The sequence below is a fragment of the Dasypus novemcinctus genome, chromosome 15, assembly GCF_030445035.2.
Source record: "Dasypus novemcinctus isolate mDasNov1 chromosome 15, mDasNov1.1.hap2, whole genome shotgun sequence".
Taxonomy (NCBI): domain Eukaryota; kingdom Metazoa; phylum Chordata; class Mammalia; order Cingulata; family Dasypodidae; genus Dasypus; species Dasypus novemcinctus.
In genome coordinates this window covers 65,228,190-65,252,171 of record NC_080687.1, presented here as the reverse complement: position 1 = coordinate 65,252,171, position 23,982 = coordinate 65,228,190, and the positions used below count along the sequence as shown (strand labels likewise).

The 23,982-nt window shown below is 37.8% G+C and overlaps 1 protein-coding gene across 2 annotated transcripts in view; it reads left to right on the top strand.

Annotated features, from left to right (window-relative positions):
• Positions 1 to 23,982, top strand: part of PIBF1 (progesterone immunomodulatory binding factor 1) — a 273,027-nt gene that overhangs the window by 7,326 nt on the left and 241,719 nt on the right. For both annotated transcript variants that reach the window (XR_009180643.2, XM_004468148.5), the window contains exons 3-5: positions 9,889 to 9,989; positions 12,713 to 12,911; positions 14,163 to 14,282. Coding sequence is in view for 1 of the 2 variants with exons in the window: in XM_004468148.5 (XP_004468205.2) it covers positions 9,889 to 9,989; positions 12,713 to 12,911; positions 14,163 to 14,282 (420 nt within the window). In the remaining variant the exon portion in view is untranslated. The remainder of the gene's footprint in view (positions 1 to 9,888; positions 9,990 to 12,712; positions 12,912 to 14,162; positions 14,283 to 23,982) is intronic.

Sequence of the window (23,982 nt, the reverse complement as noted above, 5' to 3'; positions counted from 1 at the left end):
TGTCTTTTTTATTATTTTTCTGCTTTCTTTGTATTTATACTTTTTTGCCTAACTTCTTGAATTGACTGTTCACTTCTTTAAAGTTCTGTTTTTCTTACCAATAAGCATTAAAGGCTTCACAGTTTCTGCTAAGTATCTCTTTAACTGCTCCCTTAAATTTTTTATAAATATATATATAATTTTCAATTTTTTTTTTTTAATCCCTCCTGAGGTGTCGCCCTCATCTGTTTTCTCATTGTCTACTCATCTTTAGTCAGCATTGGGAACCGAACCTGGACCTCCCATATGAAAGACAAGTGCCCAACTACTTGAGCTACTTCCACTCCCTGCTGGTTGTGGCATCTACTGGTTGCAGTGTTTACTCGATGCAGTGTCTGCTGTTTGCAACATCTGCTGATTGTGGTATCTGCTCATCCTTTTTAGGAGACACCAGGAACCAAACCCAGGACCTCCATTGTGGGAGGCAGGCACCCACTTGCTTGAGCCACATCTGTTCCCCCTGCTCCCCTTAAATATATTTTTATTACTGAAGTTGTGAACTTAAAAACAATGATGCACATATGTAGAATTCCCGTACAATACTCTTTACCAACACACCACACTGTTATGGAACATTTGTTACAGATTATGAGAGTATCATCAGACTATTACAACTAAATTTGGTCCATCATGTACATCTAGCATGTTTTTTCCATTCCCCCTTTTACTGGAATAGTGTATTTTTGGCATTGATACAAGAATATTACACTATTACTATAACTATAGTCCATAGGTTTTATTAATTGTATTTTTCCCATGCTTCTCCACATTCCCATCACCCTGCAGTAGTGATGTACATCTGTTCAAGTTCACAGGAGGACATTCTTGCATTTGTACTATTAAGCACGATTCTCATTCTGTGGGTTCACTGTGTTAGTCCCTAGATTATTCTCTAGCTTTCTTTTAATCGATATTTACATCCCTAGACTGCCCTTTTCAGCCACAATCCCATTTATAAACCAGCTGCTACTCACTATAATGTGTTACCATCAACTCTATCCATTTCCACACTTTTACAGTCAGGTTAATTAAAACTTCTATATACATTAAGCTTCAGTACTCCTTCGTAGGTGTCCTCTTGTCTCTTAATAACCTATAGTCTAGATTTTAACTTCATGCATTTTTCCTTCATATTTAGTTCATGTTAGTGAGTCCATGCAATATTCTTTTGTGTCTGGCTTATTTCACTTGGCATAATGTCTTCAGGGTTCATCCATGTTATCATATGTGTCCCAATTTCATTTCTTCTTATAGCAACATAGTATTCCATCATATAAATATACTGCATTTTTGTTTATCCATTCATTGGTTGATGGACACTTGGGTTTTCCATCTTTTGGCAATTGTGAATAATGCTGCTGTGAACATCACTGTGCAAATGTCTGTTTGCATCACAGTTTTTAGTTCTGGGTATATTCCTAGTAGAGGGAAGGCCAGATCATACAGCAGTTCCATATTAAGCTTCCTGAGGAACTGCCAAACTTCCACAGAGACTGTACCATTTTACAGTCACACCAGCAGTGAAGGAGTGTTCCAATTTTTCTGCATCCTCTCCAGCACTTACTGTTTCCTGTTTTTTAAATAATGGCCATTCTATGCAGTATGAGATGATATCATGTTGTTTTGATTTGCATTTCCCTAATAGCTAGTGATATTGAATATTTTTTGTGTGTGCATTTTGGCCACTTATGTTTCCTCTTTGGAGAAATGTCTATTTAAGTCTTCTGCCCATTTTTTAACTGGATTGCTTGCTCTTTTATTGTTGAGTTATATGGTCTCTTTATATAGACTGGAAACCCTTATAGTGGTTTCCAAATATTTTCTCCCATTGAGTTGGCTCCCTTTTCACCATTTGACAGAGTCCTTTGAATCACAAAAGTGTTTAAGTTTAATAAGCTTCCATTTATCCATGTTTTCTTTTGTTGGTCATGTTTTCGGTGTGAGGTTTTAAGAATGCACTACCTACTACCAGGTCTCGAAGATATTTTCCTACATTTTCTTCTAGGAGCTTTCTGATCCTTGCTTTTATATTTAGGTTTTTGATCTTTTTTTTTTTTTTTAGTAATTTTTGTATAAGGTGTGAGATAGGTATCCGCTCTCTTTCTTTTGGATATGGATATCCAGTTCCCTCAGCACCATTTGTTAAATAGACTGTTCTTCCCCAGTTGGATGGGGTTTAACAGCCTTGTCAAAAATTACTTGACCATAGATGTGAGGATTTGTTTCTGAACCATCAATTCGGTTCCATTGCTCTATGTGTCTGTCTGTACACCAGTGCCATGCTCTTTTACCCCGTAGCTAGGTAATAGGATTTACAGTCCGGACGTGAAAAGTCCTCCAACTTCACTTTTCCTTTTTAAGATGTTTCAGGCTATTTGGGGCTCTTTGCCCTTCCAAATAAATATGATCATTGTGTTTTCCATTTCTTTAAAAAATCCTCATGGAATTTTTATCAGGATTGCATTGAATCTGTATATCAATTTGGGTAGAATTGACCTCTTAATGATACTTAGTCAGATGGCCCCTTCTTTGGAAATGGTGTTTATGTGTGATGAATCTGGACTCAGATGGGATCTCCCTTCATAAGACTTTCATGCTAATGTGCTGGAGGTGCAGTTAATGTTGGGGTTTAAGATATATTTAGGGGATTTGAATCTCTGGACTGACAATGTGATAGCCAGATCCTGAGCCTCAACAGACTCCAGCACCTACAATCTGATTTATTGGACTTACCACACTCAGCTAAGATGGAGGTGAAGGACAACCACCACACCATGGAGCCTAGAGTGATTACAACTGAAAATGGGAGGATTGCATCCAGCATCCAGGTGGAATCTGAGCCTCCTCTTGACATAAAGGTGCAATGGACACAACCAATCCAGTGTCCACATAGAAGAGGTGGCATTGGATTGGGAAAAGTGGACATAATGGACAAAGGGTATGGGGAAAGGCAGGAAGAGATGAGAGGTGGAGGCGTCTTCGGGACATGGAGCTGCCCTGGATGGTGCTTCAGAGGTAATCACCGGACATTGTAAATCCTCACAGGGCCTACATGATGGAATAGAGGAGAGTATGGGCCATGATGTGAACCAATGTATATGAGGTGCAGAGGTGCCCAAAGATGTACTTACCAAATCCAATGGATGTGTCATGATGATGGGAACGAGTGTTGTTGGGGGGGGGGGGAGAGGGGGGGGTGGGGGGGGTGGGGTTGAATGGGACCTCACATATATATTTTTAATGTAATATTATTACAAAGTCAATAAAAAATAAAAAAATTTAAAAAAAATAATAAAAAAAAAAAAAAAAAATGATACTTAGTCTTCCAACCCATAAGCATGGATTGTTCTTCCAATTATTTAGGTCTTTTAAAATTTCTTTTAGCAATGTGTTACAGTTCTCTGAATGCAATTGCTTTATATCCTTGTTTAATATTTGATTCTTTTAGTCACTATTGTAAATGAAATTTTTTTCCTGAATTCCTCCTCAGATTGTGCATTACTAGTGTATAAAAACACCTGTTTTTTGTGTATTGATCTTGTATCCTGGCACTACTGAAATCTAGCATCTTTTTTGTAGATTTTTTTGGGACTTTATAAGTACCAAAAACTTTATATATCCCAAAGGATGTATAAGATTATATCCTCTGCGAATAGTGAAAGTTTTACTTCTTCCTTTCTGATTTAGATGCCTTTTATTTCTTTTTCTTGCCCAATCGCTCTAGTTAGAACCTCTAGCATTATATTGAACAATAGTGGTAATTGTGCATCCTTGTCTTGTTCCCATTCTCAACAGGAAAGCTTTCAGTCTTTCACCATTGAGTTCCCTGTTAGCTGTGGGTTTTTCATATATGGCTTTTATCATGTTGAAGAAGTTTCCTCCAATTCCTATCTTTTGTAGTATTTTTATCAAGAAAGGATGCTCTATTTTGTCAAATGCCCTGTCTACATCCATCCATGGCATCATGGAATTTTTAAAAAGATTTATTATTTATTTATTTCTCCCCACCCCTAATTGTTTACCTTTGCTGTGTCCTGTTTGTTTTGTGTTGGTTTTCTTTTTCTAGGAGACACTGGGAACTGACCCTAGGACCTCCCACATGGGAGGGAGACACTAATCACCTGAGCCACCTCCACTTCCGGGATTGTTCTTTTTTAATTTATTAATTTGGTAAATTAGGCTGATTGATTTTCTTGTGTTGAACCAACTTTGCATGTCTTGTATAAAACATAAAGCCACTTAATCATGATGAGTAACTCTTTTAATGTGTTGTTGGATTCAATTATCAAGTATTTTATTGAGGATTTCTGTGTCCTCAATCATTAGGGAGACGGGTCTGTAATATTCCTTTTTCATAACATCTTTATCTGGCTTTGGTATTAAGGTGATATTGGCTTCATAGCATGAGTTTGGTAGCATTTCTTCTTCAATTTTTTGGAAGAGCCGAGTAAGATTGGTATTAAATCTTCTTTGAATGCTTGGTAGAACTCACCTGTGAAACTGTCTTGTACTCAGCTTTTCATTTGGGAGTTGTTTGATGACTGTTTCAATCTCTTTACTTGTGATTGATTTGTTGAGGTTATCTATTTTTTCTAGGGTCAGTGTAGGTTGTTTGTTTCCAAGAATGTGTCCAATTTGTCTACATTGTCTAGAGTGTTGGTGTACAGTTCATAGTATACTCACAGGATCTCTTATTTCTGTGGGGTAAGTAGTTATGTCCTCATTTTCATTTTTTATTTTATTTATTTGCATCTTCTCTTTTTCCTTTGTCAGTCTAGCTAAAGGATTATTGATTTTGTTGATCTTGAAGAACCAACTTTTGGTTCTGTTCATTCTCTATTGGTTTTTTGTCCTCAATTTCATTTGTTTCTGCTCTGATCTTTGTAATTGTGATTGCTTTGGGAATAGTTTGCTATTCTTTTTCTAGTAACAAGAACTGTGTAGTTAGGTCATTGATTTTAGGTGTCTCTTTTTTATTGTAAGCCTTTAGGGATTTATTTATTTATTTTTAAGAATTTATTTATTTTATTTCGCTCCCCTTCCCCCGCCCCGCCCCAGTTGTCTGTTCTCTGTGTCTATTTGCTGCATGTTCTTCTTTTTCCGCTTCTGTTGTTGTCAGCAGCATGGGAATCTGTATTTCTTTTTGTTGCATCATCTTGTGTCAGCTCTCTGTATATGCGGCGCCGTTCATGGACAGGCTGCACTTTCTTTTGCGCTGGGCGGCTCTCCTTACGGGGCGCACTCCTTGCGCGTGGGGCTCCCCTACACGGGGACACCCCTGCATGGCAGGACACTCCTTGTGCACATCAGCACTGCACATGGGTCCTATGCACACAGGTCAAGGAGACCCAGGGTTTGAACCTCAAACCTCCCATGTGGTAGACGGACGCCCTAACCACTGGACCAAGTCCACCGCCTGCAGTATATTACATATATTATAACACTGCCTTCTTGCATCCATAGTTTCTAATGAGAAAAATGGCATATAATCTTATTGGATATCCCTTGTATGTGATGCATTGCTTTTCTCTTGCTTTTTTCAGAATTCTGTTTGACTTTGGCATTTGACGTTCTGTTTAGTGTATGTCTCAGGGTAGGTCTATTTGGAATTATTTGGGTGGGAGTACCTTGTGCTTCATGGATACAAATATCTATGACCTTTGATAAGGTTGGGAAATTTTCTACCATAATTTCTTCAAATATTCTTTTTGCCCCTTTACCCATCTCTTATTCTGGGACATCCATGATATGTATGTTTGCCCATCTCTTGTCATCATTTAGTTCCCTGATACCCTGTTCAATTTTTTCTGTGCTTTTATATGTTCACTTTTGGAAGCCACTGATCCTTTCTTCTGCCTCCTCAAATTTGCTGTTAAATGACTCCTGTGTATTTTAAATTTCATTTATTGTGCCTTTCATTCCCAAAAGATCTGCTGTTTTTCTATGTATACTTTCAAATTCTTTTTGTGCTCACCCAGTGTCATCTTAATATCATTAATCTCTTTAGCCATCTCATTGAATTTATTAAGGAGATATATTTGAACATCTGTGTTTAGGTGTCTCAATTCCTTTATGTCATCCGGAGGCTTGTTTTGTTCCTTTGCCTAAGCCATATCTTCCTGTTTCTTGTATGAACTGTAATTTTTTGTTGGTATCTTGGCAACTGCCTTACAAAAGTATTTATTCTGGGTACAAAGTTTCTCTCTTTAGTTTAGTGCTTTCCTGTCCTTTCTCCCATACTGGTTGTGTAGTAGGAGCTGAGTATATAATTGGTACTGTAAACTGGGCAGCCTCAGCTGCCCACATTGCCCCAGAAACTGATGAAGTTTCCTCCCATCCTTCGCCTCTGCCAAGGCTAGGGACAGAGCATCAGCTATGTGTAATAATCCGAGTAGTGCAGGCCAAGTCTTTCTGTAGTTGCCTGGAGAGACTGATGTAGTTTCATGCCCTTTCCTTCCTTCCCTGGGGTGGGGATGCAGGTGTGGGTAGCAATCTATGCCATAGGGGTCTAAAATGGCCACACTTACTCAGGTAGACTGGGGTAGCACTGGCTTCCTCCTTCCTGCCAGGGGTTGAGATGCACCCCCTGGAGTGCCCAACAATCCAGTCTGTATGGTCCAAATATGCCTGCAGTTGCTCTAAGAGGCTGAGGGAGTCCTGTCCCTTCTGCCTTTTAGGAGGTGGAAATGGAGCCACAGGTGCCCAACAGTTCAGTCTGTGTAGGCCATAAGTGCCTGCTGATCCCCAGAGAGGCTGAGGAAACACCAGAGCCCTCCTATTCTGCTGAGGTGGATCCACAGGCATCCAACAGTTCAGTCCCTGTAGGCCTAAAATGCCTGCAGTTGCCTTGAGAGGCTGAGGAAATAGCAGACCTCTCCTATCCTATGGGGGGTGGAGGTAGAATTAAAAGTTCTCAACAAGCCAGCTTGTGTGGGCTGAAAGCATCTTCAGTTGCCCAGAGAGGCCAAGGAAATAGCTCCCTTCCTATCCAATTATGGGGGCAGGTATGGAGCTACACGTATCCGAGTATCCAGCCGGGGAGGGCTGGCAGTGCCTGCAGTTGCCCAGAGAGGCTGAAGCAACACCAGCTTCTTCCTATCCTAGGGGATGGTAATGTGGAGGTGCCATCAGAGATGCTCAACAAACCAGTTCATGCAGACAGAAAGCACCTGCATTTGCCCAGAGAAGTTGAGGAAATACAGCTCCCCTCTTATCCTATTGGGATGTGGGGATGGAGCCCTAGGTGTCCAATTATTCAGTCTGTGCCACCTGAAATTACCTGTACTTGCCTGGAGAGGGTGGTGCAGGTCCCTCCAGCTTCTTCTCTGCTGGAGGTGGGACTGAGGCCTAGGATAGGGCAATAAGATCTGGGTAGAAAGAAGCCAGGCCCTACTGTCACTGTGATTTTCAATCAGCTCCTCTACCACTCATGCCCAGGGTAGAGTTAAAATGGCAGCTTCTAACCTCTTTCTGACTTGGACAGGTTCAAACTTTAGCTATTCTTAGGATTATACTTTAGCCCACCAAATTTACTATTCAGTAGCTGAAGTTGATAGCCAACCGTCTCTTCCTCTTCCGGCTCTGGAAAATGGAGCTTCCAACTCAAACCATCGAATAGCTCCCAAGGTGGCTTACATCTGTTCTGTGGTGCGGCATGCTCTACTCACAAATCTTCACTGCAGTTGGGCAGTCTCCTCCCTCCATTCATTAACTGCCCTGTAGAAAGTTGACTCTTGGATTGTCTTACTCAGCTGCCATCTTGCCCATCTCTCAATTTTGGTTCATGGTGTTTTTGTTCTCATTCACTTCTGCCGTTTTGATTAGGATTTCTTTGACACATGAATTATATTGAAGTTGTTTTTTTTTTAATTCTTAAAATACAAAAGGAGATTTATGTCAAGTTTTGTTAATGATATTCTAATTTGTTTGCATTGTGTTTAGAGAATACAGTCTGTCTGATACTTGTTTTCTGTGTTTATTTGTTGAAGCTTGCTTTGTGGCTGGTATTTGTGGTCTTAAAGTAGTATCTTTCCAGAAAGGAGCCCTGTGGTAGACAATTTCTAAGGAAATCTTTAAGTCTCACATAGGTCTGTTGTCCTTTAGCTCCCTTTTAGGGGACTTTTGTTAAAAGTGATTAGCAAATTTGGGATAGACATATCAGTCTATTTCCCTGGATCATAATAAAGAGTTATATGTGACAGATGATCTCTTCCCTATAGAGCCAGATTTCTAAGTCACTTTGGGACAGAAACAATGAGTAAGAATAAGTAGCAATGATTAGATTCTGCTTCCAAATGAATGGTTTAGAGAAATATGTTAGAATATAGAGATTAGGAAGAAGTATGAAATAGAATAATGGAGGTGAATGAGAAGTCTGTACTTTGAAATTAGGATTCCTTGATATATTCTTTTCTGACCTGGAGCATTACCTTCCAAAGGGTAAAAAGTATGAAGTCTCTTTTTGCCTCCTGAATTCTCTTTTGTGGGGCAAAGTTCAGTTTGGATAAATACTCACTGACCGTTTATAAAATATGATCATGTCCTATGCAGTTTACTATATAAAGAAGATCTCCCTTTAGGGAGTTCAGAGTATAGTGAGGAAGGCAAAATTCGTACCAAACAATCTTAGAAATTATTTAAGTATTTGGAGCTAGTGAAGTATTTATTACAGGAGCATACTCTTTGACATCTCCCTTGAGCTTTTTAGAACCATCTTCAACTCATTATATAAAAAACTGAACTCATGGTTTTCCTATGCTCCTATTCTTATACTTTTGCAATGTTTTTTACATCAGTGAATATTACTACCATTTATCCTAGTTACAGAATTTTAAAGGGCGAATGAGTTGCCTCGGTGGAAAGGAAGGAGGAAAGAATTATCTAAATAGACAAGGAACAAATTCCATGTGCATGGGGGCTTAAGAGAGAATACAGCCTATTTAGGGAATGCCAAGTTCTTATTTTGGCTAGAACAGATTTTCCTCTTAGGCTAGGAACAAGAGAAATAGTTGGCAAGGACCAGATGAAGAAGGACTAGTGTGTTATGTCACAAAGTTTGGAATTTATTCCAGGGAAGACATCGAGGATCCTCTGAAGGATCTAAAACTGGGGAAATAAATTTTTACTAGCATTTTTTAAAGGTGAAAATAAGATAGATTTGGAGATTGATAACCTGAAGGCTGGGAAGCCAATGAGGAAACTATTATAATAGTCCAGGTAAAGGATAGATGAGATAGGGGTCTAGTTGAACACTGGTCAGTGGATACTGAAGTGGATGGTACTGTTATGATGTTTATGAAGTAAACCAAAAATTTGATGTTTGATTAGATGAAGTAGTGAGGGAAAACTAGGCATAACAAACATGGCACATGGCTTTTTTGCTTTGAAGACAAGGGAGATGGAAGGAATATAGGATTAGGTGAAGACTAGTTTTGGATGTCTATGATTTCACTTGTGAGGTAGTCAATTCAAGATGTGTAATAGTCAGTTACATGGATCTGGATTATCAAAACAGGATCTGGGCTGGAAATAACTACCAGAGGGAGGCACCAGCGTAAAAGCCTGGCTGTCCGTGGGCTTCCCAGTGAGAGTGGGTAAAGGAAGGAAAATAGTCTGTTAATGACAGCCTAGAAAAAAATATTTAGAGGCCTCAGTTTCAAGCCACAGTTTGAAAACCATTTCTATGGACAGACTTTGCAATTTGTAGACACAACCATTACAAAAACAACTCTACCATTTTTAGTTTGTTTCTTCTAGATGCTTTTTAAAATATTTATGATTTTTCAAATAGTAAGTTTTTTTAATGATTTGAAAATTGACAGTAAAATTTATCTTTTTCTCTGTATTAAGATTGAAGAATTGGAGGAGAAACTGAATGATGCACTTCACCAGAAACAGCTGCTAACATTGAGATTAGACAATCAGTTGACTTTTCAGCAAAAGGATGCCAGGTAAGAAAAGTTTCGAAACAGCAACAATATGTATTTAGCAGTCGAAAGCAATTTCAGTGTTCATGCATGTGATTGTAAGCTAAAACAGGGAAATTTGAAGTCAGAGGTGGAATAATTTTTATATCCAGAGCAGCAAAAAAGTATGTTACTTGATACAGTACACAAAATAAAAAAAAAAATCCAAATTCAACAAACATGTATTGGCCCCTGTACATAAACCACGAATGACAGTGGAAGCTTTCTAAATTGTCCAGCACTTTCCCTGCTCTCTGTATTAACCTTTCTTCATGTATTTTATAAAGCCGGCTGATTGCTTTTCATGGCCCATTGAACTCTCCTGTCTTGATTTAGCTTCTAGTATGACTGTAACCTTCTTGCATCTCAGTTGTGTATTTATCAGGAGCCCATTGTGTTTACTCTCAAATATATCTGTGCTAGTTAATGTTATCGTTACACTTCTATAATTTAATTAGAAATAGAAACAATAAAATGAGTGCAAAAAAATATGTTGTTTCTTTGAAAACTTTAACAAATGAAGCTATAATTCTCTGGAAAGATTCCATAAAAGTGATGGGTTGAAAAAACCAGCATCAAATTAGGTATGAGCAAGAGAGGTTTAAATATTGGGGAAAATCCAAAAGCTATCCCTTCAGATTTTTCCCCAAGTGTTTTTTTATTAAGTTCTCCCACCATTACAAGGAAATCAAACTTGGAAATAATGAACAATGATTTACATGGAAGCAAAGCACATTTTTTCCATTCAAGAAATCTAGAACCTATATAAAAAATTGGCAAATGGATGTTTATTTCTATGTTTTAATTAGAGTTAAATATGTAGGTAGGTATCTTTTTCTTTTCTTTTTTTAATACTTCACTTTTTAAATAGTTAATATTTAAACAATTTTTAAAGAAGTTATTGATAATTACCACATTAGATTAATGGTTCTCAAACTTCAGTATGCATCAGAAACACTTAGCGTGTTTGTTAAAATATATTGCCAGGGAAGTGGACTTGGCACAGTGGTTAGGGCGTCCATTTCCCACATGGGAGGTCCAAGGTTTAAACCCTAGGTGGAGCTGGCCCACGCGCAGTGCTGGTGCGCGCAAGGAGTGCCGTGCCACGAAGGGGTGTCCCCTGCGTAGGGGAGCCCCACGCACAAGGAGTGCGCCCTGTAAGGAGAGCCGCCCAGCGCGAAAGAAAGTGCAGCCTGCCCAAGAATGGCGCCACACACAGGGAAAGCTGACACAACAAGATGACGCAACAAAAAGAGACCCAGATTCCCGTGCCACTGACAACAGAAGCAGACAAAAAGAACATGCAGCAAATGGACATGGAGAACAGATAACTGGAGCAGGGGCAGGGGGATAAATCTTTAAAAAAAAAAAAGACAGATTGCCAGGGGGAGCGGATGTGGCTCAAGCACTTGAACTCCTGCCTCCCACATGGAAGGTCCTAGGTTTGGATCCTGGTGCCTCCTGAGAGAAAAAAAACAAAACAAGCAAAACAAATGATAAAACCAACTCAGGAAAGCCGATGTGGCCCCCAGTGCTTCAAAAAAGAAACAACAACAACAATAGAAAACATTTCCAGGCCCCATCTTCAGGGCTTGTGATTTGGAGTGGGGCCTGAGAATTCTCATTTCTACCAGGTTCCCAGATGATGCTGATACTTTTGGTCTAGGGATTATACTTTGGACATTTTTCTATGGGTTGAATGTTACTGAGAGGGCAGTTCAGATGCTATTGCAGTAATCCTCTTGATAGCTTATGGAAATAAAAGGTGGTTGGATTCTGGATATATTTTGAAAGTAGAGCTGATAGGATTTCCTGATAGCTTAGCTTTGGGGCTTAAGAGAAAAAAGAGGAATTGGGGATGGTGCCAACATTTTTGACTGCAAAATGAAAAGGGATGGAGTTGCTGTCCCCCAAGATGGGGAAAATGTCAGTGTAATAGATTTTTGGGTAAAGTGCTCTGGAAATTTGGGAGACCATAAGTTAAAGTTGTCCTTATTAGATATTCATGTGGAGGAATATGAAAAGTCTGGACTGAGGAAATAAATCTGGGAGTTGTTAGGGCAGAGACAGTATTTAAAAGTTATGAGACTAGATGAGTTCCCAAAGGGAGAGTCTATGCATAGATAAAAGAACCAAGTATTCCAACATTAAGACAGACCAGAAGTGGAGACTAGGATAGTGCCATCTGAGAAAAATAAAGAGAGTTTGGTATCTTGTAAGCCAGGTAAAGAAAATGTTTCAAGAGAGATATCGTCTGTGTCAAATGCTATCAGTAGGTCATGAATGAAAAGATCTGAGAATCAGTTGTTAAATTTGCCAATCCAGAAGTCAGTGGTTACCTGGAGATTTTGGTAGACAAGGAGAATACCTGATTGGCATGGGTTTAAGAAGAAAGGAATTGGGAACAACCTTTGAGAAGTTTTGCTATTTAGGGGAATGAGGAGAGGAGCCAGTAAATTGGGGTCAAGAGTAATTTTAATTTTTAAAATTATTCTTTGAGAATATCAGTTCTCTAATGGTTTATGTGGCTACCAATTTCATTATTAGTATAGAATTGTTATTTTGTGTTTAACTGGTTAAGTGAAAAGTATTTAGCTAAAGTAAAAAATACAATAGAACTCTTTTCTTAATTTTATGTTACTTTTAAAAGGGAACTGGGAAATCTCAAAGTTTTTTTTAAGCTTGCCATAAATTCTCTCTTAATGTAGAAAATATCAAGAGCTAATGAAGCAAGAAATGGAAACTATTCTATTGAGACAGAAACAATTGGAAGAGACAAATCTCCAGCTAAGAGAGAAGGCTGGAGATATTCGTCGAAACCTTCGTGACTTTGAGTTAACAGAAGAGCAATATATGAAACTAAAACCTTTTCCTGAAGATCAGCTTTCTATTCCTGAATATGTATCTGTAAGTGTCTTTTATCACTTTCTAAAAATTCTGCATAAATCTTAGACTAAAATTTGTCATTTCTATGGTAACCATTTTAGCATTCCAGATATTTTTGGAGTACCCAGCTAATAAATTATTTTACAGCCCTGATCTAAAGATGATGAATAGTATTCAAATGATTACATTCTAAAGGTTTATGAATGAACACTGATCTCCAAAGTCAAGCAATAATAAATAGGGCTCTGAAGTTAGGGCTTGCATGTTCTATAGAAATGGAATATTGTATCTTCACTTGCTAATATATGACCATTGTAAATTTGGGTTTCTACGAAAAATGAAATATGCCTTCTTAGTGAAGCTGTTTACCACCACTAGGATATTATTTCATTCATAGGTAATAGGGTCAGACTACAGATTGAAGATTTTTTGTTAGGGAATGGTGAGGTTGTTATTGGAACATTTCCATTTCATAACCTCCTCTTTTAACTGGCTCTTTTATATAAACCATTAGAGAACTGATATTCTCAAAGAGTAATTTTAAAAATTAAAATTATTCTTGACCACAGTTAACTGGCTCCTCTCCTCATTCCCCTAAATAGCAAAACTTCTTAGTTTACTAATGTAAACTAAGTTTACATTAGTTCATCCCTCATTTTCCAGCAAACCATGCTCTGAAACTTTATAAATTCCAAACTTATTTAAGTAAGGACTCTGGACAGAACAGATATATCCTGATAGTTAAAAACAATTTATGGATACTTGGTCTTATCTAGCTCATTGGCATATTCTTGAGGAGGGCTGAAAGAGGTCATTCATTTCCCCCAGCATCCCCATAAGGGAGAAGTGTGTCATAAGTCTGCTGTTAACCCCTTTTCTCCCAGGAAATGAATCAAAATAGAGGAAGAAGATAGATCACATAGAGTGGAGAATAGTAGAGAAAAGAGCAAGAGTGTTCAGGAAATAAACTGTTGGTATGGAGTGAGCAGTAGTAGGAGATGAGGCAGAGTAAATGGAATATTGGGAGAGAGAGAAAAGACAAACAGGAGAAGAAAGAAAGACAGGAGTGGGTAGTTGCAAATAATCTAGACCTTGAAATAACTTAATTGAACAGTAAGACTTAAAGTATTAGTGGTCAAGGTCAATTAACAGTTCTCTTGTTTTAGTTTTGTAAATATTTCCTTTTATTACTGATATTTGAGATCAGAATTATTAGCAGATATTGTAACTGTAATTTAGTTTTCAAGACTGCTTATTACATTTTTTTTTAAGATTCGATTCTATGAACAAGTGAATCCATTGAGAAAGGAAATTTGTGAACTGCAAGTGAAAAAGAATGACCTTTCAGAAGAATTAAGTGCAAACAAAGGCCAACTGAAGCAACTGACAGAGGTTTGTATGGTTTTGGTTGCTGGAGGGAAGAGGTTCTGATTTTTTGCATAAGGAGTTCCTTGGTGTTTATGATCAGGAATATAAAAGTCAGTGCAAATATGGGACTAGGAGATGACTGTTGAGATTCTTCGTAAGTAGTGAGAAGAAGGTTAATGGAAGTAGTCATCCTAAAGATTGACTAGCCTAAGTCTATCATATTGACATGTCATGTGTGATTGATCATTTTGTTGTTGAAACTAATATTCGTAATTAACTGCTTTTGATATCCTAATATGAACATATGTGAAACTTGCTATGTAATTACCCAAATGAGGCATATACATCTCAGAGTTTATTTGGCACTCTAAGTCTCTGTTTCTAAAGTACTGACAGAAAATTTAGTTAAGAAACAGAATTGTAGGGCCAAGATATATAGGGACTCTCTTTTGCAGGTACCATAAGAAAGAAGAAAAAGAGAGTACTTTTGGCTTTTAACTAAGGTTACTCATTTGTTCTAATTTTCCCAGAACTATCCCTATTCATTCTGGAGGTATTAATAGCACTCCATTCACTTTCAAAAGTGTCCCAAGCAGAATGATAAATTATATGGTCTAAGTACTTATAACTATCTTTTATGGAAAGGTGGACTAGTCATTAGCTTATTTATAGTATCAACCACATGTTCTAGAATACTATCGTGTCATTATAGTGTAAGAAAAAAAGTGTTATATTGATTAGTTCTACCATGTAACAGCAGCAGGGCCACTGCTTTCTTCTGAGATTTCAATCTAGAAGGAAAAGGCTTAAGGTAATAGGTCATGAGTAAGGTCTGAGTGCACTTCTTTATTACAGGGCAGCTTTTTTCTGTAATATGAAAGAGAGGTAGTATCCATTTATCAGTTACTTTCCTCTTCATTAAATACTGTGAACTCTCTTAATACTTGTTCTGAGCACATGTACTCTTCTCAGCAGTAACCCCACCGAGGTGCCTGATGCTCTGCTAGGTGCTTGCAGTAGTGAACACAGGACAGACAGTATCTGCCCTTCTAGAGTTTAAATTCTAGCAGATTAGTGTAAAAACATTAGATGGTACCTTTTCTTTTTCTTTATTAGGGAAGTTCTAGGTTTCTAGAATAAATCATCATGTGTAAATAGAGGCTTCCCATATACCACCCTATTATTACATTAGGTGATTACTTGATACTCTGATTTATTGTGTGACCTTGAACAGATTGTTTTACATCTACTGCTCTGTCAAATAGAGAAAATAATATTGTTTGTCCATTCATTTCATGGAACTGCCCATGTTTCTGTTTCAAAATAAAAATATGATTTTAGCAAATTTGCATACTAGTATTTATCTGCTATTTCATGGGCAGCTTTTACCAAAGGTCTATTATCCAGAAAGAAATAATTCTAAATTATTTAATATTTATATTTTTGGTGCTCTGGTTTGCTTCACTATTAGTACTGGGTAGAATCTACTTCAATGATTAATGTAGAGCCAAAATAACCGGAACATTGACGTCGGTAGGGACAGTGCCAGAGAGTCAGATGTGCACATGGGACCTGACTGCAAGGTTATATTTTCTTCTGCTAACCTGCCACATTGTTCAGGTAAACTGTTCTTGTACATTTGGAAAGATAGCTCTTATTTCTTTTTAAGTTTTCATCTCTAGTGAAAATAACAAAGGGCAAAGTGAGAAACCCCCAATTTGGTCTCTAATTTTGCAGCCTTGGACAAATCATTTAAACTCTCTTGTGCCTATAAAAGGCATCAGGGTAGTGATGGCAGCATTTTAAGTGTTATTTGGAAAGGAAGAAATTATACAACTTTTCAGACTTTGTCCTGTAATATCTTTTGGTACTTCAGCAGCCCTCAAGGACTTACTGTGGTAGTGGGCAGGCTGGAGGCTCTCTCTTACCTTGCATCCTTATGTGTCTTTTTTAAGTCACTTTTTTTTTTTTTTTTTTTTTTTTTTAAGGTACCAGGGTTGGAGTTTGAACCTGGGGCCTTGTATGTGGGAAGCCAGTACTTAGCCATTCAGCCATTTTTGCTCCCTTAAATCACTTTTACATTTGGGACTTTTAGAGTGATTTCTCTTGAACAAAGAATTCCTTTGGGGGAAGGAGAGAAGCTTTCATTTCCAGAATTGTCATTAGTATGTGATGTACTTTTTTACTCTCTGATAAAGCAAGTCTATCTTTATTTTTTTTTAACACTCTTCTTATTAAAGTTAATAGATCACAAAGAATGTTACATTAAAAAACATAAGAAGTTCCCATATAACCCATTCCTCACCCCCCCCATCCCCAATATTTTTGTAAATTGTATTTTTTTGAAGATATATACATTTTTAAAAATGTTAAATTAAAAACCAAAAGAGGTTCCCGTATACCCCCCACCTCCCCACCCCACTCCTCCCCCACTAATAACCTCCCCCATGATTGTGGCACACTCATCGCACTTGGTAAACATATTTTGGAGCACTGCTGCACCACATGGATAACAGTGTACCCTGTAGTTCACGCTCCCCTAGTACATTCAGTGGGTTATGGTAGGATATATAAAGTCCAGCATCTGACCCTGCAATATCGTTTAGGACAACTCAAAGTCCCAGAAATGCCCCCACATCACATCTCTTCTTCCTCCCCCTTCCCTCAGCAACTACTGTGGCCACTTTATCCACCTCAGTGCTACAATTTTTTCTATTACTAGTCACAATATTTTTATAGTAGAATATCAGTAAGCCCACTCTAATCCATATTTTATTCCTGCATTATACCAATACCCCAGGGCACACTCCTTGCACGTGGGCTCCCCTGTGCAGGGGACATCCCTGAGTCCTGAGTGGCACAGCAGTCCTTGTGCACATCAACGCTGCTCATGGGCCAGCTCACCACACAGGTCAGGGGTCCCTGGGTTTGAACCCTGGACCTCCCATGTGGTAGGCACACACTCCATCTGTTGAACCAAATCCGCTTCCCTAAGTTTGTTTCTTAAAGATGTATCATTTCTCTGCTAAAAGTATAATCTTCTGTTTTAAAGCCTGTATTAGTTTCCTAACACTGCTATTAAAAAAATCCAAAAACTGTTTTGCATAAAACAATAGAAATGTGTTCACCTAGTTTTGGAGGTGGAAGTCTGAAATCAAGGTGGCAACCAGGCCATGTTCTCTCTCATGACTCTAAGAGAGAATCACACCTTGCTTCTTGCCAATTTTTAGTAGTGGCAAGCATACCTTGGCGTTCCGTGTCTCAGAGCCGCATAACTCCAGTCTCAACCGCTGTCTTCACATGGCTTCTCCCCTGTGTGTCTGTGTCTCTTTTCTTCTAATAAGGACACCAGTCAGATTAGGAGCCCACTCTACTCCATTATGATACCATCTTCACCAATTATATCTGCATCAGCATTATTTTCAAATAAGGATACATCTGAGATACTGGGTATTAGGACTTACACATATTTTTTGGGAGGCACAATTCAACCCATAACAAACCACCTTCTGGTCACTGAAAATTCATGTGCAAAGCACCTTTACCCCATCCCCGCTTTCTCAGAATCTTAACCCATTGTGGCATCAATCCTAAGTCCAAAATGATATCTATAGTAAGCTCAAAAGGTCCCAAATCTCATTTTCTAAATTATCTAAGTCAGTTATATTTGAGACTCTGGATACGATCCATCCTTGGGCAAAGTTCCTCTCCATCTGTGGACCTGTGAAACTTAGGAAATAATTTATCTACTTCCAAATTACAATTGGACAGAAAAGGGAGAAAATGGAAGGAATTAAAAGGTCACTGGTCTAAAGCAAGTTTGCAGAATAACAGGGCACCTTAGATTCCATCAAGTTTCAGAGTGCTCGGTCTAAGGCCGTGGCCCTGCCCTCTCAGCTAAAGGTAGGCAGTGGTTCCATTCTCTCAGCCCAGGGCCTTGGGCCATAAGATTTAGTGATAATGGCCCCTGGCCCACAGTGTCTGGGTCCATGGTATTAGCAGCACCTCAGCTGACCTCTGAGACTCTCTCAGAGGCATTCTTCCCTTTTCTTTTTTAAAAAGCAGTTTTATTGAGATATATTCACATACCATGTAATCTATCCAAAGTGTACAATCAATGGCTTTTAGTATAATCATAGTATTGTGCATTCATCACCACAAAAAATTTTAGAACAATTTCATTACTCCAAAAAGAAAAACTCCAAACCACTTATCAGTCACTTCTCAATCCCTCTATTCTTCCCCAGCCCTACGTAACCACTAATCTAATTCCATCTTTATAAATTGATTTATATTTATATTTTATGTAAATAGAATCATAAAATATAATACTTCATTTCTGTTTTCTTTCACTTAGGATAATGCCCTGTTTTGCTTTGTTTTTGCCTGCTATTAATGTCTTATAGCATTAACATACATTTGTTTTTTAAAGAAAAAGTCTTATGTATGTAATATAACCTATATTCGTATTTCACATGAGGTTTTACTACGTTATACAGTTCCATGTTACATTTTTGAGCTTTCCTTTTAGTAATATACATGATCTTAGTCCTTCCCTTTCAACAATTGTCATACCTATATAATAGCACTGCTAGTTAAAAACCTTATATTGTGCTTTCACCTGTTCTGTTTGTTTCCAAAGATTAACACACAACCTTTTGGTAAATTCTGCACTGGTTAATCCTTAGCTTTCCATTAGCTAACCTTAATCTATTTTCTGGTGCCCATATTCTAGTTACTAACTCCATGAGATTACACAATATATTTAGTTTATAATAAGGCAATCATACCATATTTGTTCTCTTGTGTCTGGCTTTCTTCACTCAACATAGTGTCCTCCAGGTTTATCCATATTGTCATATGCTTCATGACTTCATTTTTTCTTACAGCTGCATAATACTCCATCTTATGACTAGACCAGTTTGTTTTTCATTCATCTGATGATGGACACCTGGGTTGTTTCCAACTTTTGGCAATGATGAATAATGCTGCTGTGAACATCAGTGTGCAGGTGTCTGGTCATGTCACTGCTCTCAGTTCTTAGTTTATACCTAGTAATGGTATGACAGTCCTCCATAGTGGCTGTACCATTCTGCATTCCCACCAACAGTGAATAAGTATTCATATCTGTCCACCTCCTAACACTTGTAGTTTTCTGTATTTTTAATAGTGGCCATTCTGATAAGTGTGAAATGGTATCTCATTATAGTGTTGATTTGCATTTCCCTAATCACTAGTGATGTTGAACATATTTTCATGTGTTTTTTTGCCATTTGTATTTCTTCTTTGGACAAATATCAAGTCTTTTGCCCATTTTTAAAATTGGGTTGTTTGTCTTTTTATTGTTGAGTTGTAACATCTCTTTCTATATCCTAGATATTAAGCCTTTATCGGATATGTTATTTCCAAATATTTTCTCCCATTGTTGAGTTTGCTGCCTTTTCACCCTTTTGACAAAGTCCTGTGAGGTGTAAAAGTGTTTAATTTTGAAGAGGTCCCATTTATCTAATTTTTTCTTCCTTTGTACATGCTTTGCATGTAAGATCCAAGAAACCACCACCTACGACAAGGTCTTGAAGATGTTTCCCTACATTTTCTTCTAGTAGTTTTATGTCCCTAACTTTTATATTTAGGTTTTTTTATCCATTTTGAGTTGATTCTTGTATAGGGATTGAGGTAGGGTTCCTTTTTCATTCTTTTGGTTATAGATATCCAGTTGTCCCGGCACCATTTGTTGAAAGACTGTTTTGTCCCATTAACATTAACTTGGTAGGCTTGTCAAAAAACAATTGACTATATAGGTGAGGGTTTATGGCTGGGTTTTCAATTCTATTCCACTGATCATTCTGTCTATCTTTATGCCAGTACAATGCTGTTTTGACCACTGTCACTTTGTAATATGTTTCAAGGTCAGTCAGTGAAATCTCCCATGTCACTGTTCTTTTTTAAAATGCTTTTGGCTATTCAGGTGCACTTTCCATTCCAAATGAATTTGATAATTGCCTTTCTAATTCTGTAAAGTAAGCTGTTGAGATTATGATTGATATTGCATTGAATCTGTAAATCAGTTTGGGTAAAATTGACATCTTCACAATATATTTTCTTCCAATCCATGAACATGGAATATCTCTCCATTTGTTTAGGTCTTTTCAAATGATTTTTAGCATTGTTTTATAGCTTTAGGCATATAGGTCCTGTACTTCTTTAGTTAGATTAATTCCTAGGTATTTGAGTCTTTTTGTCGCTATTAAAAATGGAATTTTTCTCTTGATTTCCTTCTCAGATTGTTCAGTACTAGTGTACAAAAACATTACTGATTTTTGTGTGTTGATCTTGTATCCTGCCACTTTGCTAACTCATTTATTAGCCCAAGTAGCTTTGTCGTGGATACTTCAGGATTTTCTAAGTACAGGATCATGTCATCCACAAACAGTGGGAATTTTACATCCTCTTTTCCTATTTGGATGCCTTTAATTTTTTTCTTTCCTAATTGCCCTAGCCAGAACTTCTGGTACGATATTGAATAATTATGGTGATGGTGGGCATCCTTGTCTTGTTCCCTATCTTAGAGGGAAAGTTTTCAACCTTTCCCCACTGAGTATGATGTTGGCTCTGGGTTTTTAATGTACACCTTTTATCATATTGAGGAATTTTCCTCCTATTCCTATCTTTTGAAGTGTTTTTTTTTTTAAAGATTTATTTATTTATTTATTTCTCTCCCCTTCCCTCCCAACCCCGGTTGTCTGTTCTCTGTGTCTATTTGCTGCGTCTTCTTTGTCCGCTTCTGTTGTCAGCAGCATGGGAATCTGTGTTTCTTTTTGTTGCATCATCTTGTTGTGTCAGCTCTCCGTGTGTGTGGCACCATTCCTGGGCACGCTGCACTTTCTTTCACTCTGGGCGGCTCTCCTTACAGGGTGTGCTCCTTGCACATGGGGCTCCCCTGCGTGGGGGACACCCCTGCGTGGCACGGCACTCCTTGTGTGCATCAGCACTGTACATGGGCCAGCCGCACATGGGTCAAGGAAGCCCAGGGTTTGAGCCTCAGATCTCCCGTGTGGTAGACGGACGTCCTAACCGCTGGGCCAAGTCCACCACCTTTTGAAGTGTTTTTATCAAAAAACGATGCTGGATTTTGTCGAATGCCTTTTCTGCATCAATTGAGATGATCATGTGATTTTTTTCCTTCAGTTTGTTAATGTAGTATATTACATTGATAGATTTTCTTATGTTCAACCAGCCTTGCGTACCGGAAATAAATTCCACTTGGTCGTGATACGTAAGTCTTTTGATATGCTGTTGGATTCTATTTGCAGGTGTTTTGTTGAGAATTTTTCATCTTATGTTCATTAGAGAGGTTGGTCTGTAATTTTTCTTTTCCTGTAGTATCTTTATCTGGCTTTGGTATTAGGATGATACTCGCTTCATAAAATGTGTTGGGTAATTTTCCCTTCTCTTCAATTTTTGGGGATAGTTTAAGAAGTATTGGTGCTAATTGTTTTCAAAATGTTTGGTAGAATTTACCTGTGAATTCATCTAGTCCTGGACTTTTCATTGCTGGAAGATTTTTGATGATGGATTCAATCTAATCTCCTTAAATGTGATTGGTTTGTTCAATTTTTGTATTTCTTGTAGTGTCAGTGTAGGTTGGTTGTGCATTTCTAGGAATTTGTCCATTTCATCTAGGTTGTCTAGTTTGTTAGCACACAGTTCTCATAATATCCTCTTATTGTTGAAAACTGAGGCACAGTGGTCTCATAAGGAGAGAAATGCTGTCTCCATGGCTACGCTTGCAACCTAAGAAATTCAGTAATTAAGAGTTCCGGGCAAATGGGATGAAGCTGTTAAAGGCTAAAAGAAAAGATGAGCACATACCTTTTGTAGTAAATAGAACACTTAGACTTTGTACCTTGAGATAAGATTGAGTTCCTTAGAGTTCCTTAGTAATGCTAATAGTTAACTGCTTGTTGCTGCTTGTTTTCAGGTAGGCTGCATGTTGCTGCTTGTTGTCACATAGACTGGGCTATATAGAGAGCCCCTTATAAACAATAAAGTTGTCTGAGGAGTCATTACTCCCGACCCCCTGATCCCAGCTCGCTGGTTCTTGCTCTTTGTTTCCTTCCCCCTTTTCTCTTTCTTTCATTCCCAATACCCTTCGGGTCCAAATCTCCAACATCTTATGATTCTTTTTATTTCTGTGGGGTCAGTTATAACTTCACCCCTTTCATTTCAGATTGTATTTATTTGCATCTTCTCTTTTTTTTCCTTGTTAGTCTAGCTAGGAGTTTGTCAGTTTTATTGCTCTTCTCAAAGAACCAGCTTTTGGTTTTGTTGATTTTTCTCTATTTTTTTTTTCTCAATTTCATGTATTTCTGCTCTAATCTTTAATATTTCTTTCCTTCTGCTTGCTTTGGGATTGGTGTGCTGTTCTTTTTCTAGTTTCTCTAGCTGTTCAGTTAAATCTTTGAATTTAGCTCTTCTTTTTTAATATAGGCATTTAGGGCTATAAATTTGCCTCTCAAGATTACCTTCCCTGTATCCCCTAAGTTTTGATACATTGTATTCTCATCTTCATTTGTCTAAATACAGTTACTGATTTCATTTGCAATTTCCTCTTTGATGCAATGATTATTTAGGAGTGTGTAGTTCAGCCTCCACATATTTGCAAATTTTACTTTTTTCCTGTCTATTATTGATTTCCAGTTTCATTCCATTATGATCTGAGAAGGTGCTTTGTATAATTTTAGTCTTTTTATATTTATTGAAAGTTGCATTGTACCCTAATATGTGGTCTATTCTGGAAAACAATCCTTCGGCACTTGCAAAGAAAGTATAACCCATTGCTTTGGATGCAGTATTCTGTATATGTCTGTTAGGTCTAACTCATTTATCGTATTCTTCGAGTTCTCTGTTTCCTTGTTGATTTTCTGTCAATTTCTTTTATCTTATGATGTGAGTGGGGTGTTAAAGTCTCCAGCAGTTATTATAGAGATGTCTATTTCTCCCTTCAGTTTTCCCAGAGTTAGTCTCGTATATTTTGGCACACCCTGGTTAGTTGTATAGATACTTATGACAGATGTATCTTCCTGGTAAATTGTTATTAATATATAATGACCTTCTGTATCTCTTATAACTTTTTTGCATTTAAAGTCTCTTTTGTCTGATATTAACATAGCTACCCCTGCTCTTTTCTGCTTAATATTTGTGTGGAGTATCTTTTTACAACCTTCAGCTGGTTTGTATCCCTGGGTCTAAGGTAAGTTTCTTATAAACAGCATATGGATGGCTCATGTTTTTTTATCCATTCTTTCAGCCCCTGTCTTTTGATTAGGGAGAGTAATCCATTCACATTCAATGATATTACTGTGAATGCACTATTTACTTCCATCATTTTATTCTTTGTTTTTTATCTGTCTTTTTACTCTTTTGATTATCTTTTCTGCTGTTCTTTCTTCTGTACTCTCCTCCAAGCCTGTCTTGCCAGTCTTTTTCTTTCAGGTTCTAAGGCTTCCTTTGATATTTCCTACAAAGATTGATTCTTTTTTGAAAACTCTCTTAGTTTCTGTTTGTGAGTATTTTATACTCACCTTCATAGTTGAAGGATAGTTTTGCTGGGTAAAGAATTCCCAGCCGGCAGTTTTTTTTCTTACTATATCCTGATTGTATCATACCACTGTCTTTTTGGCTCCATGGTTTCTGAAGAAAAATCAGCGTCAAGTCTTACTGG